This window comes from Miscanthus floridulus, chromosome 5 (genome assembly GCF_019320115.1).
Source record: "Miscanthus floridulus cultivar M001 chromosome 5, ASM1932011v1, whole genome shotgun sequence".
Classification (NCBI taxonomy): domain Eukaryota; kingdom Viridiplantae; phylum Streptophyta; class Magnoliopsida; order Poales; family Poaceae; genus Miscanthus; species Miscanthus floridulus.
The window spans coordinates 102,515,596-102,533,539 of NC_089584.1; the positions used below are offsets into that span (position 1 = coordinate 102,515,596).

Genomic DNA, 17,944 nt, shown 5'->3' on the forward strand with positions numbered 1-17,944 from the left:
TCAACCATTAGTGAGATATCACAAGTAAGACCATCACTACTAGATGAGGTGGAAGTAGAAGTACTATAAGAAGGGTTAGTGGGAGCAACAATGATAGGCATAGATAATGATTCATCAATTATATCATAAGTTAAGCCTACATTGTAAGTTTCAATATGCATATTTTTATTTTGCTCATTAAGCAAAGAGGAATGAGCTTTTTCAAGCTTCTTGTGAGCCTTGCCAAGCTTCTCGTGGGCTCCTTCTAGCCTCTCATGAGTTGCTTTGAGCTCATCAAGGACTTGCTTAAGGGCTTTTACCTCCTTATTTAAGCTCTTGCATTCTCTTCTCTTAATGTCAAAGTATTATTTGGCATCTTCTAGCATGTCAAATAATTTATCTTTAGTAGGTTCATCATCATCACTATCACTATCATTTTCATTATCATGTTCATCATCACTTCCATCATCATCACAAGTGTGTACCTTAGTGGCCTTAGCCATGAAGCATGATGGAGTGTCGAAGAGAGAAGGCTTGTCATTGATAGCAATGCTTGCAAGTGCCTTTTTCTTGGTGGTCTTGTCATCATCACTATCATCATCATCACTTGAGGAGGCATCACTATCCCAAGTGACCACATATGAACCATCCTTCTTCTTCTTGAAGGCCGTCTTGTCCTTCTTCTCTTTCTTTTCCTTTGTGTCCTTCTTGTTCTTCTTGTTGTCATCATCTCTATATGTATCATCAGTCATTATATCTCCCAACACTTGGTTTGGTGTCATGGTGTCCAAACCACTCCTCACTAGAATAGTGACCAATGTGCCAAATCTTGAAGGCAAACATCTCAAGAACTTGTGGGAGAAGTCCTTGTCCTTCATCTCTTCTCCAAGTGCTTTGAGATCATTGACAAGCACTTAAAACCTATGGAACATCTTCGGCACACTCTCATCCTCCTTTATCTTGAAGCTTGTAAACTTTTCTTTGAGAATGTATGCCTTTGCACCCTTCATGGCTTGAGTGCCCTCAAATGATTCCTCCAATTTCTTTCATGCCTCATGAGCTCTCTCAATATTCTTGATTTGCTCAAATGTTCTTTCATCCAAAGCATCATGGATGGCACTAAGAGCAATGTCATTATTTTGGAGTAGTATTTCTTTGATGGCGGTGGGAGCCGCTTCATCTTCAATCTCAATCTTTGTCTCTACCACCTTCCAAACCTTCCTATTGATTGACTTGATATAAGTTGCCATCTTAGCCTTCCAATAGGGATAGTTGGAGCCATCAAATTGGGGTGGCTTCTTTGTGTTGTTGATTTGAGCCATTTTTACACCAAAGGTTGTTAAGCCTCAAATCACGGTGACCTCGGCTCTGATACCACTTGAAAGGTCCTAATGGCTAGAGGGGGGGGTGAATAGCCTATTAAAAATTTTCTACAACAACACTTAACAAACCGGTTAGACAATTATGAGGTGAAGCGAGTGTTGCGCTAGCCTACTAAAAATACAAGCCACCTACCACAATTCTAGTTTATGTAGTTTCTATCCACACAATAACTATGTCACTACACTAAGTTAGCGTGCTCTCAAAGGCTAACTAAAGAGTCACACTAACCAAACTAATAAGCTCTCACAACTAGCTACACTAAAGAGCTTGACAACTAGTTTGCGGTAATGTAAAGAGAGTGAGCAATTTGTTTATACCGCCGTGTAGATGAAGAAGCCAATCAATCACAAGGATAAATAACAATGAAGACCAATCACCTTGGAATCAATGATGAACACAATGATTTTTTTACCGAGGTTCACTTGCTTGCCGACAAGCTAGTCCTCGTTGTGGTGATTCACTCACTTGGAGGTTCACGCGCTAATTGGCTTCATACGCCAAACCCTTAATAGGGTGCCACACAACCAACACAAGATGAGGATCACACAAGCCATGAGCAATCCACTAGAGTACCTTTTGGCTCTCCGCCAGGGAAAGGTCAAGAACCCCTCACAATCACCACGATCAGAGCCAGAGACAATCACCACCCTCCACTCAATGATCCTTGCTGCTCCAAGCCATCTAGGTGGCGGCAACCACCAAGAGTAACAAGCGAATCGCATAGTGAAACATGAACACCAAGTGCCTCTAGATGCAAACACTCAAGCAATGCACTTGGATTCTCTTCCAATCTCACAAGGTTGCTATGTCAATGCAAATGGCCAAGAGCGTGAGCTTGAGCCAGCTATGGGGCTTAAATAGAAGCCCCCATGAAATAGAGCTGTTATACCCCTTCACTGGGCACAACTCGGGGTGACCGGATGCTCCGGTCGGATCGATCGGACGCTGGCCCTCAGCGTCCGGTCATGTGATACATGCCACGTGTCCCCTCTCTTTGATTACTATTCACCCGATCTCAATGGTCAATAATCGACCGAACGCTATGGCATAAGTGATCGGACGCTGAGCCTCCAGCGTCCGGTCGTTTCTAGTAAGGTTCTAGAAACAAATGTCTTTGACCGGACGCGTCCGGTCATGCTCGACCGAACACACCCAGCGTCCGGTCACTCGGCGACTCCTCTGTGCATGACCATATCAGTGTGACCGAACATAGCTAGCCAGCGTCCGGTCGTTTCAGTGCCAACGTTCGGTCGATGGCCGACGCTATGCTTCTTCAGCTGCTACTGACCGAACGCACCGGTCCAACAAAGACCAGTGTACGGTCACTTATAGTGACCTCTGTCTTTTCTGTCTAGGGCACCGGTGGCATCATCGGACTGTCCGCACTCTATGGGCGGACACTCCACCGGTGAAGTTCCTAACCCTTGCTCAAATGTTCCAACCACCAAGTATATCACCTTATGCACATGTGTTAGCATATTTTCACAAACATTTTCAAGGGTGTTAGCACTCCACTAGATCCTAAATGCATATGCAATGAGTTAGAGCATCTAGTGGCACTTTGATAACCTCATTTCGATACGAGTTTCACCCCTCTTAATAGTACTTCTATCAAACCTAAATGTGATCACATGCTCTAAGTGTCTTGATCACCAAAACAAAATAGCTCCTACCATTTATACCTTTGCCTTAAGCCTTTTGTTTTTCTCTTTCTTCTTTTCAAGTCCAAGCACTTGATCATCACCATGGCATCACCATCATCATGTCATGATCTTCATTTGCTTCACCACTTGGAATGTGCTACCTATGTCATGATCACTTGATAAACTAGGTTAGCACTTAGGGTTTCATCAATTCACCAAAACCAAACTAGAGCTTTCAACAGGCCATACTTGAATTAGATAAGAGTCAATAACTAGCCTATACCAGAATCATAGTGGGAGTCGACTGGATCGTTGCAGCCATACGAACAGAAGTATAAACCATGACGGTACTTACAAACAAGCAGTGGAGGTTGATCGGATCGATGCAGTCATAGTCGCTAAAGAACTCACTGAGATCTACTCTACTCCTACTCCTAAGGGGTGGTCAGAGCCGAAAAAAGTAATTGACTTGTATTTGATTGATTATTGTTCCTTACAATAGCCAGGGTTTTGATATTTATACCCGGGACCTAAACATGAATCCTACTTGAGCATGACTCGTTACAATCCTTGGCATAAACGAAAATATTCCTAATTTAAGATAACTTGGACTCTAATCTTTCCTTTTTTGTAGAATCCAGCATGTCTCATCCTGGCACTAATCATAACCTTCGTCATTATCTACTGGTGCTATCTGAAGAAAGTTGATTCCAGTTTTGTGCTCGAATCAGCTAGTTCTGATCTGCACGTGATTGATTCCTTGACGACATGACCTTGGGAGCCTTCGAGTCCCTGTGACTCTTCTTCCAAATTTTGGTGTAAACACAAGCCCCCTCCAATTTTGGGATAAAAGAATTTTTATTCCAAAATTATCATGTCTATATCCCTGATTGGTCCACAGTCATGGGTAGAGAACCTTGATCTGGGGTCTACTGTTTATCGCCGCTTGCGTCCACTCCTGAGCCTATGCCTCAAAACTTATCACTGCTTCATAGGCACTTGGATTCATCTTTACGGGCCAGCTATAAAATACCTATCCGACCTTAGTGAAAGCAACTCAACAATTCAGCCATGTCTTTCTTCTTCCTGTCTCTTCGAGTGCCCCCGACTCCGCTGGACCCTCCATGGTCTTGTTATGAAGATCTTGAGCAGTTAGAAGAATTCTTGTGCATAGGGTGATTGTGTCACTTATTCTAGCGCCTCATTGGGCAAGAAGACCAGCCATTATGGTTAGAAGAATTCTTGTGATATCATATGAGTCTTCTCTTCATGCTCACAAGGCTATTTTAGTGTTCACGAGGGCAGAGGGTGTGATCACCTTCCCCTTGTTGCTCCTCCAAATGCCCATCAGGAAAGCCTCAGGCTTCTTTCCCATAGTTCCTTAATTTATCGAGAAATCTATTGAGTATATGTTAGACGGGTGAACCTTCTTCTTCTCTGGTATAATTTACTGATGGGCCGATGCGACTTGGCTTACAATGAGTTTCGGCCTTGTAGAAATCTAGACTCCCTTCAATCCAAAGAAGTTCTGGTGGGTTAATCTTTAGTCAATGTATCCATCCCATGATATTTTGTAATCTGGGGAAGCAATAAATGTGAATCCATTATCTCTTCGTTATCCATCCCCTAAATTCTCGGAGTGTTGATCCGTTTCTGTTTCCGATTTCAATTTCATACCTCCATCAAAATCTATCTTCTCGCTTTCCCGGGCTATATATACGGGCTATGGCTGTGAACCGAAAAACAACCCTATTTGTCTCAACTCCTCTTCGTCTTCAGTACATCCTCTACCTTTCCGTAGGTTCGAGGTCATGGAGAACAACAAGAGGTCTGCTAAAGAAGCCCGTAATGGATCCACACCATCCCACCAATGCCCTCGTCATCAAGAGGACGCATCTTGGGGTGCTCCCATCGCTTTGGATCAAAGGGCCAACTCCACCTAGCCCTCGGGGTCATCTTTGGTACCAATCCACTGCCATCTTCCTCATCACCTGAGGTGATAGATCAGCAATGATGATCTGCTGGCCTCCATCGACCGGACTGACCAGCATCTAGCCAACTGCCTCTCACTAGCAAAATCGGCTTTGGCCATGATTGAAGATCGATCCCCCCCCTGAGGTTGGCCTAGTGAGGGAAAGGTTGGCTAGGGCTGAAGCTAGAATCATGGGTGAGATGTCTGCCATTATTTCTTTATTCTTTCTTGATTTTACCCTCAAGATCTCTGATCACTCTTTCCTTGAATATCTTAGATCTAACTACTCAGTTGGAGAGTCTTCGATCAGCCATGGATCATGTGGTGGGGTTTGTCAATGCTAGGGGCGTCATTCCAGTGGTTCGCTTGCATGACATCCCAAACCATGTTAGGGAGGTCACCCTTCATGGCATTCGTCATGGTGCTGCCATGGCATTGGCTGCTGCACAAGCCCGTTTGGGCCATAATCTTTGGCTTCTTCCCCATGGTTTTATAGATGCAGTGCACCCTGGGGAGCATGAGCACTTGGTTGAAGATTTTATGAACGCCACCAACTCTATAGCTTTCAATACCCTGGTCGACGACATAGTAGGCAAAGTGTTTTCTGGCCCATAGCTTGTAATAGGTGATGTTTAGCAAATAACTTCCTCGCCTTGAGTGGTTTCCCATTGTTTCATGCTTCATACCCTTCACTTTGTTTGTGTTTGTTTTGCTTCTATAGGTGATACACATCGTATCGGCTTTTACTCCTTTGGGTTCACCTTTTGTACTAGAGGCGATATCTTTTCAATATCGTCTATTAAAGCTATCGACCGAGTCGATCATTTATTAAGTATTGATCCAAACGCTAGGATAATATTTCTTTAAATATTTCTCATTGATTGCTTGGTCAAATTCTTCCTCTCCTTTTCATGTTTCCAAAATATAAGCATTACTAGGCACACAACGTTTAATCTGATAGGGTCCTTCCTAGTTAGGTGATCATTTGCCGAATTTACTGTCCTTTGATTCGATCGGCAATTTCACTTTCCAGACCAAGTTGCCTTCGAAGAATTGCTTAATCTTGACCTTTTTATTATAATATTTTACAACCCTTAGTTTATTGGCTTCGATATTCTCAAGAGCGTGTAGTCGAAGGCAACTCAAGTCTTCTAGATCGTCTATCAACATATTCTTGTAAACCTCAGCTGACAAATCATTCTACAACATAACATGTCTCGATCCGGTCTGAACTTCCCAAGGAAGGACTACGTTATGGCCATACACAAGCTCATAAGGTGACATTTTAATTGATCCATGATAGGCCATCCTATATGCCTATAGTGCCTCATTAAGCATCGAATGCTACTTCCTGGGTTGTTCCTCAATTTTCTTCTTGATCAGCTTAATCATAATCTGATTGGACGCCTCTGCCTGACCATTAGCCTAAGCATAGTAAGGAGACGAATTTAGCAGCTTGATCCCCATACTGGTAGCAAAATCTCTGAATTCCTCTGATGTGAACATGGTCCCTTGATCGGTAGTGATGGTTTGAGGAATCCCAAAACGATACACAATATGCTCCTTGACAAAATCAACCATGTTTTTTTGAAGTTACCGTTTTCAAGGGGACTGCTTCAACCCACTTGGTGAAGTAATCTGTTGCTACCAATATGAACTTATGTCCTTTGCTCAAGGGTGGAAAGACCTAGCCAATTAAATCAATTCCCCAACCCCGAAACGGCCATAGCTTGATTATTGGGTTCATGGCCGATGCAGGTGACTTCTAGATATTACAAAAACGTTGACAGTCTTGGTATCCCTTGTAATATTCAAAACAATCTTCTAATATTGTTGGCCAGAAATATCCGGTTCTATGGATAATCTATTTCATCTTATAAGCCGATTGATGAGCTCCACATATCCCTTCATGCACTTCACCCATCAACACCTTAGCCTCTTCTTGATTCAAGCATTTGAGTAAGGCTCCGTCGATCATTTTGTAATATCGCTGATCATCCAGCAGAACGTACTTAGTCGATTTATACCTTAGTTTTCTAGTAACTTTTCATGATGGATCTCTAAGGTAGTCGACTATCTCAACTCTCTAGTCATTATCCAAGGTTTCATTGCCCAAGATTTCTTGAATTACTCGATAACCTGATGCACTTTGAGCCAAATGGTTAGCTTCTTGATTTTGTGCCCTCGGAATGTGTTGAAATGAGACATGAGAAAACTCTTTGAGCAACCTCTGACACTTGTCATAATATCTCCTCAAAGTGTCTTCTTTGCACTCATATAGGGCGATCAACTGATTAATAATTAACAGTGAGTCTCCAAATATTTCAATTGCTTCGGTCTTTACCTCATGAAGAAGTTGAATCTCTCTCAAAACAACCTCATATTCTGCTTGATTGTTGGTAACCATTGGCTTGGTTGGAAAGGCAAACTCAAAATTTGCCCCCCGAGGCAAAATAATCACAATACCAATACCACCACCTTGCTTGCAAGATTATCCATCGAAGAATAACGTCCAAGGTACCGGCTCTACATAATTCATGCTTGGTTTACGATGCTGGGTGACAAAATCGGCTATTACCTACCCTTTGACTGCTTTAGCTGATTCGTACCTCAATTCAAACTCTGATAACGTGAGAATCCATTTTCCCACTCTCCCATTTAGTATTAGCATCGATAACATGTGCTTGATTACGTCAACCTTGGAAACAACCGTACATTTGGCTGACAATAAGTAATGCCTCAACTTGGTGCAAGAGAAATATAAGCACAAGCATAACTTTTTGGTGGGAGAATATCTTGTTTCTGGATCTAGAAGTCTCCTGCTTAGATAGAAAACCACTCGCTCCTTTCCTTCAAACTCTTGCATCAGGGTCGATCCAATTGTTTTATCATCGGCCGATATGTACAACTTGTAAGGCTTACCCTGCTAAGGAGGAACTAGCATGGGTGGACGCTTCATATACTCTTTTATCTCTTCAAATGCCTTCTATTGTATGTCACCCCATCTGAATTTTTTATCGTTCTTTAATTTCAACAAGGGAGAAAACGGAAGAATCCTTTTCGACAAATTTGAAATAAACCTTCTGATGAAATTAATCTTGCCAAGCAAAGATTGCAACTCTGTCTTAGTAGTTGGGGCACCGCATCGTCAATTGCTTTCATGCTCTTTTGACTGACCTCAATCCCTCTCTTATGGACCATAAAACCCAAGAATTGCCCAGCTAATACCCCAAAGGTACACTTATTAGGATTCATCTTCAGACCATGTTTTCTCGTACATTCCATAGTTTCTCGCAAATCAGCTAGATGCTCTTTGTACCCTTTTGATTTTATTATCACATCATTAATGTAGATTTCAACAATCCTACTGATCAACTTATGAAAAATATAATTCGTTGCCCTTTGATAAGTGACACCAGCATTCTTCAGACCGAAGGTCATCACAACCCACTCGAACAAGCCGATTGCACCGGGGCACCTGAAAGCGGTCTTCGCTATGTCCTCTTCAGCCATGAAAATTTGGTTATACCCTGCATTGCCATCCATGAAGCTAATAACCTTGTGCCCGACTGCTACATCTACTAACATATTGGCTATCGGCATTGGATAACCATCCATGGGTATGGCTTTGTTCAGATCTTTGAAATCAATGCAAACCCTTAATTTTCCATTCTTCTTGTATATAGGGACAACATTCGATATCCACTCTGCATATCGGCATGGTCGGATGAACTTCGCCTTTAGTAGCCTTTTAGTCTCTTTTTTAATATCATTAAGCACGCTCGGATTGAATCTCCTTGGAGCTTGCTTGAATGGCCGATATCCAGGTTTAATTGGTAACTGATGCTCAACAATTGATCAGTCCAAACCAGGCATCTCGTAGTATTCCCAAGCAAAACAGCCTTTAAATTCTTTCAATAAATTAATTAAATCCCGCTTACACTCTGGATCCAATTTAGCACTTACGTACGTCGACCTAGGTCTGTCTCCAGAACCAATATCCACTTCTTCCAATTCATCAGCCGACATGAAGCCGTGTCCTAGTTTACCATCTGTACCATCTATTGGATTATTCATTAAAACAAATTTTCAAAGCCGACTGCTTGGATCGGTTGTGGGCTTTCATCATTGACTCTGAATTCTGATGGCAATAGAAAAACTATTTGAATATTAGCTGATGGTTGCTTTCTATCGGCTATTCGCTTGGTATGCCACACTTGAGTTTTACTGGATGTCTGAGCCTGTTCTATCTCCTTATTTCTTAGGCGTTGCACTCCTCTCTTCTGGCTTCTTGTTAAACCTCCGGGGCACCATTAGCCTTCCTACCAAACATGTTCCCTCTGGTTGCTTCCTTCTTCATGATCAGCCCAGTCTTGATCAACAACTCTTTTTCCTAGCCGATCATGAATACTTTTATTTTTTAAGCGCCGATCCATGTTATTATGATGATATGCATCCTGGGTGATTGACTTGAGATTGCCTAAACTCCCAATATTGATTGCTGCATTTTAGACAGTTATGTCTGGTAGGTAATTTCAAACCTTCGTTCCAGCAGTATCTAAAAAAGGACAATTCCAGTGCGATTCAGCTTGCTTCCCTTCATACCTCTCTTCTTCCAGTTGACGCTGGTATATTTTTATCCTCTAACCATCGCTGATAATCTTTTTCTTTCTACTGCTGCCACTTGTTTAACATGATCCGAGATGTGACTCGTGGCTTTATTACTCCATCCTTTGATGTTTCCCCCTATTCATATCGGCTTCTCTGTTGATTACGACATTTTCTAATCTCTCTGTATTTATCAGCCAACTCCGCCTATGATGGGGCACCTTTGGTGTCCCAGCATAGCAGGTCCCAAGCCCTGGTAAAGGAGGAGGGTTGTGTTAGGCGTGGTGAGCCAATGTAAAAACCTAGCCACTTAAATGGAGATGAAACCCGAATGACAAAAGGGTACCACAGAAGCTAAAAGGCAAGTTTTATAGGATGACGATTAGACCTGCTATGTTGTATGGTGCAGAATGTTGGCCTACGAAAAGACGACATATTCAACAGCTAAGTGTCGTGGAAATGCGTATGTTGCGTTGGATTTACGGTCATACAAGAAGGGTTCGAGTTCGGAATGATCATATACGTGAGAGATTAGGGGTGGCACCAATTGAAGAAAAGCTTGTCCAACACCGGTTGAGATGGTTTGGATATGTGCAACGGAGACCTCCAGATGCACCGGTGCGTAGTGGAATCCTAAGTCAGGATAGTAACGTGAAGAGAGGCAGAGGAAGACTGAAGTTGACTTGGGTAGAGGCAATAAAAGGAGACTTGAAAGGATGGAATATACCCAAAGACTTAGCCTTAGATAGGAGTGCTTGGAAGACAGCTATTCACGTGCCTAAACCTTGATTGCTTCTGTTGGGTTTCAACTCTAGCCTACCCCAACTTGTTTGGGACTTAAAGGCTTTGTTGTTGTTGTTGTTGTCTGTATTTATCAGTCGATATTTATATCTTAGGATCAACTGTTCTAGCTTCTCTCAATTTGGCCGATGTTAGGACCTTAGTTTTTCCTTTGAATAGAGCAACATCAACCATATTTTGATCTCCTAGGAAAGGATTATCATCCAACTTCATCTTCCAAGGTGTATCAAACTTGAGCCTCCCTTGCTGAATAGCCCTCTATATATGCTGCCGGAAAATTCTGCATTCATTGGTGGAATGAGAAGTAGCATTATAGAACTTACAGAACTTCTTATTCTTTAACTGTTCGAGGGGCAACATAACATGATTGTCCGGCAATTTGATCTGGCCCTTCTCAAGTAAGAAGTCAAAGAGCTTGTCTGATTTTGTGACATCAAAGTCATAGCTCTCCTCGACTCCTCTTCCCTAAAGATTTGGCACCATTACTGTCTTCTTGCCCCAATTCCATTCAGCTATAGCAACCTCATCTTCTTCATCTTCATAGTCATCATCTACTGAGTATGGATCATAAGCTTCGGCTATGGTGGTACTCTTCTAGAATCGGGTATCTCTGCACATACTCTGGAATTGGCTATTGAGCGCTGCTACTCGTTGAGCCAATTGACCCAAGTTGTTAAATTCTTTTCCTAGCAGCTTTTCTTTCCACATTGGCAATATTCCTTAGACAGCTAAAGTAGCTAGCTGATCATCGGCCAAGTTCAATGAGAAGCACAAGTTCCTAGTCTCTCGGAATCTCTAAAGAAACTCAATGCTCGATTCATTAGTCCTCTCTCTCATGGTTGTCAAATCGGTTATCTTCTTTTCTCTATTCCTAGTATAAAAATATATATAAAACTTCTTTTCTAGGTCAGCCTAATTGGCAATGGAGTTGACTAGTAGTGACAAAAACCAGGTAAAGGTTGGCCCTAACAGGGATAAGGAGAAGAAATTAACTCGATGGGCATCCTCAACTCACGCTTCGCTCAATTGTGTAAGATACCGACTGACATGTTCTATTGTGCTTGTACTGTCTTGACCGGTGAACTTGGCGAACTCTGGAAGCCTATAATTTGTAGGAAGAGTGACCAAATCATACCATTCTGGATATGGGCATTTGTACGAAAAGGTCAACCCCTTTGGCTTCAGACCGAACTGATTCTTCATCATCTCGGTCACCTTCAGCAGCAACTCGTTAGCTTATGGATTTGGGTTTCTCAGTACTTGCTGACCCATCTATGGATTGAAATCGGCCTTGATATCCTGGATTTGGCATCATGTGGAGGGTGTTATAATCCATGCCATAGTGATAGCCTTATAGAATCTCAATCTGTTGGGTCCTTTGATGGCTCATTGCTTGAAGTCTTTGATTATAGACATAAGGATCTATATCTCTATAGATCCTTTGAATTGATGGTGCTATTTTTTGAGCCAACGATGGTATATGGCCTGATGTGCCGAAATTGATCACCTGATTCTGACCTTGTCCCGCCGGCTATTGTACATGCTGTATTGACGGTCCAGAATTGTACTGTATCTGATTCGTAGTAGTACCTAGAGTTCGTTCAGATGAACCTTGAAGTGTCTGGACGTCACCATTATCAGCTGGTGCTGCTTCTTGATGGCTGGTACCGACTTGATTAGTCCCTTGAGTCGATGGATCTAAAATGTTGTAACAAGTCAATCCAACCTGATCAACTGGAATTTCATGAATCGTCTCTTTCATGGCGTTGTGAAATACGTCAACGAAAGCTTCATTGCGGCTCGATATGGCATCATGAACAGATTTGTCTATGGCTTCCATAAAGAAATGTCTGTCTTTAGCTTCAACTGTATCTGTCTGCCCGTGTAGTAGAACTCTTGGTAGTAAAAAATTCTGAATAATTGTGTTGTCACATGTTTGGTGTAGGATAATAAACACTTCTTCTGAAATTCTTTTGTGGCTTTGCTGATGGTATCCTTATCTTCATTAGGTAGGTCTTCATAATGTACCATAAGGATGTTGCCGTTGTTGTGAGCCGCAATGATGATTGTGGTGTCCCACCGAGCGTGCCAGAAACATGTGTCGACACAGAATTTTTGTCTCCGTATCGAGGACACACGTAGCAAGCTAGAAGGGTCCGCTCGATGGAGCAGATCCGCCTCGCTTCAGCACAAGGGTGGTCGATCCTACGCAATCCTCCCAAGACGTGTCAGTCAATTTGACCCTGCAATTGACAAGGAGAGAAAGCTCATCATTAATTAAGGGCGGAATGTGTCGATGTTGCTAGACAGTTCTGAATGTGTGGCTCTGAGAGCCAATATGAGAGAAGATCGACTAAATAGTCGATTCCAGCATATTCATAAGAATAAATCGATTAAAGCTCATGGGGTCGTATAAGAAGAATCGGTTATCATTCAGGATAAATATTATTTAAGCAAATATTAATCAATGGCAATAAGATATCAATGATGATCGGTTTATACTGAGCCAATGATTACAAGTAACCGAACTCCTTTTTATATAAAGAGACAATTCAACACCACTTAACCATTTAATAAAGATAAATCTAATGAACATGTTAGATCTCATCCATCGCCATGACCAGTGGGGCATGAGGCAGAATCATGCAGGCCGTAGTAACAACAATAGACTCGACTGCCCTAACTCATTACTAATATCAGTGAGGCATGAGGCAGAATCATGCAGGCCGTAATACAATAATAAGATCATGGGGCTAATGTATCTTTCAACTTATCTCTACTTCAATGATCTCGTAATGTGAACTATTCATGAAAGCACTCGATATTGGCTAAACAGCCGATTCAGGCATAGCGCACAGTTAAGGTCATGCCTCCTCAGGAACGGGTCTACCAACTAACGATCCCCACTCCATGGTGCCAACAGTGGGGTGAGAGGCAGAATCCCACAGGTCGTGATGACGGGCCATGGAACGGTTTTCATTAACTAATAGATCTACTTGAGATCGGACATGCCTTAAACGCACGCTATGCACGATTAAGATTGATGTAAAATAGTCGATAAAAACATAATTCATCGTTTAAGGTGTAGATTAGATCAACTTTAAATTAGCAAACGATGAGTTAAACAAGATATAAGGCCGATCCAAACTAATCTCAATCGGGCAGAGTGATATTGTTGTAATTAGATAAACGATGAAAGCAATAAGCAATATCGATAACTTAATGAATCTACCAAAGACTGTCATACTAAGATAGAGCCGATAACTTGACCTTGATCTAATTCAAGCAATGGGGTGTGAGATAGAATCACACAGGTAAAGATGGCAACGGGGACCCGATCCCCGATTCCCCGCGGGGAATTCTTCCATTAGGGGACGGGGATGGAGGAAAATTTATCCCCACGGGGATGGATTTGGTAGAAAAGTGGTCCCCGTAGGGGATGGCGGGGACGGGGATGGTTCGCTGATCCCCGACCCTGATCCCCGTCGACCCGCCCCGCGAAGAAGGCTATGAGTTGTAAAACGAAACGATCTCATTTCATATTGATTCAAGATGCGTCTGTGTGTTGCTAGAACTATGTTGCTAGATTGATTAGACTAATGAGTATCCCAGAATTTATGAATATGTGATCTTTTATGAATCTATGAACCTTTGCTGCTAGATTTATGCAAGTGTGAATCTGTGAACGTTGCAAGATTTATGCATGTGTGTGTTGCTGTATGCGGGGACGGGGATCCCCGCGGGGACAAAATCCCCGCCGGGGATCGGGGATGGTGGAAGAAGGCTCCCCGTGGTTGTTCGCGGGGACGGGGATGGGGAAAATTCCCCCCCGCGGGGACGGGGATGGTGGCTTATTCCCCGACGGGGAATTCCCCGTTGCCATCCTTACACACAGGCCATACTTGAATTAGACAAGAGTCGATAACTAGCCTATACCAGAGTCGCAGTGGGGGTCGACCGGATCGATGCAGCCATATGAACAGAGGTATAAACCATGACGGTACTTACAGACAAGCAGTGGAGGTCGACCGGATCGATGCAGCAGTATTCGCTGAAGAACTCACCGAGATATACTCTACTCCTACTTCTAAGGGGTGGTCGGAGCCGAAAAAAATAATTGACTTGTATTTGATTGATTGTTGTTCCTTACAATAGCCGGGGCTTTGATATTTATACCCGGGACCTAAACATGAATCCTACTCGAGCACGATTCGTTACAATCCTTGGCATAAACGAAAATATTCCTAATTTAAGATAACTTGGACTCTAATCTTTTCCTTTTTGTAGATGCCAGCATGTATCGTCCTGGCGCCGATCATAACCTTCGTCATTATCCGCTGGCGCTATCTGAAGAAAGCCAATTCTAGTTTTGCGCTCGAATTAGCTGGTTTCGATCTGCACGCAATTGATTCCCTGATGACATGACCTTGGGAGCCTTCGAGTCTCTGTGACTCTTCTTTCAAATTTTGGTGTAAACACCTCTCAATTCCAAAGTACAAGACGTTTTATTTTTTCTAGATTCATAACTTTTGCTATGGACTTAGAATGCATAGCAAAATAATATATATAAAAATGTTAAAACGACTTATAATTTAGAATGAAGGTAGGACCATCCGGCCACTTTCCTAATAATGCCCCCACTCGCGTAAAGTTACGCGCACGTATGCTCGCTCCAATATAGAGGTGGAAGGACGTGGGAAAGAAAAAAAAAGTAGAAGTGGGTTCTAATGCAAATATACAAGAGAAATAATATTATTCCAAAAAGAGAGAAATAATTTATAAAAGTGGTTAGTGTGATTTAGAAATATTTTAGGATTTCTGATGTAAAATTACCTTCTATATTTTAGGTGTGGGAAATCGTTGGAGTTGCAGTTTTTTTATGTCTCCTGATATATTTTGCAAAGAATGGAAAATATATTTTTGGAAGTATTTTTTTTAGATACCGTTGGAGATGCTAAGCGGATACAGTAAACGAAAGGCAAGTGGCCGACGCCGGACAAGTACCATCTCAGGCTAACAGAGCCCATTTGCTTTATTTTTAGATTTCCATAAGGTAATGGAGGATAAAAATTATACAAATCGATGCTACAACACCTGCTTGATGCAGACGGCGTTTCCACGCTGTTCTAGTGCTCATCACTACCCTGATTTGTAGTTGTACAATGTTTTTTCTCACGACATGGTCAACAATGCTATGCTGTTACTCACCAGACACCAGAGACTCGGCCGCGTCAAGAGCTTGAGGCAGGAGTAGACCTGGTGGTGTCCTCGGACACGGAGGGAGAGGACTCGTACGAGTGCCCCGCTTGCGACGGAGACGCGGAGTACTTGTTGCTCCGTTTGCTCCCCCTGTCCCTGATGTCCTCGATCATCTTGGCCACCACGGCCATCCTGGGCCGCTCCCTCGGGTTGTCGGCGACGCAGAGCAGCGCCACCATCTCGTCCTCGGCGCCCCTGCTCCGCGGCAGCTCCACGTCGAACACCTCGGACGTCCGCTCCTCCCGCACCACGGTCCACGCCCACCGTGGCAAGTCCGCGTTGCCGTCCTCGGGCGACTGGCGCCCTGTGAGGAGCTCCAGCAGGATGACGCCGAAACCGTGCACGTCCTGCTTCTGCAGGACCTCCCCAGGCGGCGCCGGCGCGAGCAGCTGGAGGAGAGCGAAATCGGAGACGCGCGCGCTGCCGCTGCCGTCGACGAGGATGTTCGAGGAAGTTAGGTGCCGGTGGGAGAGATTGCCGCCAGACACGACGTGGAGGTAGGCGAGGCCGTGCGCCGCGTCCTGCGCCAGCTTCAACCTGGTCTGCCAGCCCAGAGGAACTCTTGCCGGGCCACGGTTCTCTATATATATACAGAAGAGCACCAATTCTGTGCACACGTCAGAAGACATCACCTGACTGACACGTCCGAACTACACGTGCGACGAGAAATGAGGAGCGCTGCTCACCGTGCAAGAGGCTATGGAGGCTGCCGGTGGGCATGTAGTCGAAGACGAGGAGCAGCTCCTCCGTGGACGCGTAGAACGCGCGCAGGCCGACGACGTTAGCGTGCCGCCACGTGCCCATCTCCCTGGTCAGCTCCCTCCGCCGCCTCTCGTCCTCCCTCGACGCGCCGTCCCTCCTCCTCATCCTCTTCACCACCACCACCTCTCCGTGGGCCTCCTCGACGCCGGCGTCGCTCGCGTCGACGTTGCCTCCCATGACCACACGGTACGTCGTCGCCGTTGCGCCTTTCCCCAGCATCTCTGCGGCGCCCTGCATGAGCGTGGCCACGTCGAACTCCACGCAGCACCCGTCGAAGCGCACCGTCTCCTCCCGTGCGACCGTCGAGTTGGAGGACGTGGAGCTGGCGCCCGGCCGTCTCGCCGGCTTCCTGTTCTTCAGTAGAAGCACGGCGCACAGTGCCGCCGCGACCAACGACGCGACCGCCGCGCCCACCGCTGACATGGTCATCACGACCATCCACCGGTCATGGATCTTATTCCCCCTCCCCGTCGTCATTGATCCGTTCGATGCCTCGCCGCCGCCGTTGTTGTACACGATCTGCTTCGGTTCATTGCACCGGCGGGCCAGCGGCGCGCCACAGAGCCCCGGATTGCCGTCGAACGACGACGCGGGAAAGGCAGCCGCGAGGCGGTTCGGGATCCGCCCCTCGAGGTGGTTGCCGGAGACGTTGAGCTCGGCGAGTTTGGGCATTGCGTCCAGCCAGTCCGGCACGAACCCGACGAACGAATTTCGCTGGATGTTCAGCGTCAGGAGAGCACGGAGGCAGTGCCCGATCTCCGGCGGGATCGTGCCCGCGAGGTGGTTCCCCGAAAGGTCGAGACGGCGCAGGTGGCGAAGGCGCAGGACGAACTCAGGGAACCGGCCGGAGAAGCCGTTGCCGGACAGGTAGAGAAGCTTGAGGTGCGGCGCTAGGCGGGAGAAGTCGACGCCGTGGAGCGCGCCCGTGAGGGTGTTGTTCTTGAGGCTAAGGGACGAGAGAACGGGGAGATCCGCGAGCAGCTCCAGCGCCGCGGCGTGCCCGCCGAGCCGGAGGCCTTCGAGGACGACGCGACGCACGCGGAGCGGGGAGGTGAGCGACGACGACCGCTGGCAGGTGACGCCGCGCCACTTGCCGGCACAGGGGTCGGAAGACTCCGTCCATGAGCCGAGCGCCGCGGCGCGGTCGGAGCATACCGACTTGAATGCGAGCAGCGCGACGGCGTCGGGGCTCGGGGCAGGGGCGGAGGCGCGGCTCGCGGCGATCGCCAGTGGCAAGAGGAGCACGCGCAAAGCAGCCATTGCAATGCTGGAGCCCGAGGCAAGCAAGCGGCGAGTACAGGTAGCGTGGGCGCGGGGAGCGGCTCGGCCTCGGCGCAGGGCACGTAGGTGTATCCGTGTATTGTAGCAGTAATGGCGCGGAGGAGGAGAGTTGATGCTGCAACGGCCCGGTGCGTGAGGGATTAATGGGCGTGTGCGGGAGGAGGGCGCTGCCGCGCGGGGCGTGGCGCCCCCGCGGGAACGAGTGCGACCGGCGTGAGCCCATTTGCGCACCGTTGGAGGCACGCGGAGTGAAGGC

The 17,944-nt window shown here is 45.6% G+C and overlaps 1 protein-coding gene across 1 annotated transcript; it reads right to left on the minus strand.

Moving 5' to 3' along the window:
• Positions 1-15,617: 15,617 nt before the first annotated feature.
• Positions 15,618-17,667, minus strand: LOC136455034 (probable leucine-rich repeat receptor-like protein kinase At1g68400). The gene is made up of 2 exons (XM_066455227.1): positions 16,332-17,667; positions 15,618-16,225 (listed from the first exon to the last, which is right to left on the minus strand). Exons 1-2 carry the CDS (start codon positions 17,665-17,667, stop codon positions 15,618-15,620), a joined length of 1,944 nt encoding a protein of 647 aa, XP_066311324.1.
• Between the last annotated feature and the right edge of the window lie 277 nt (positions 17,668-17,944).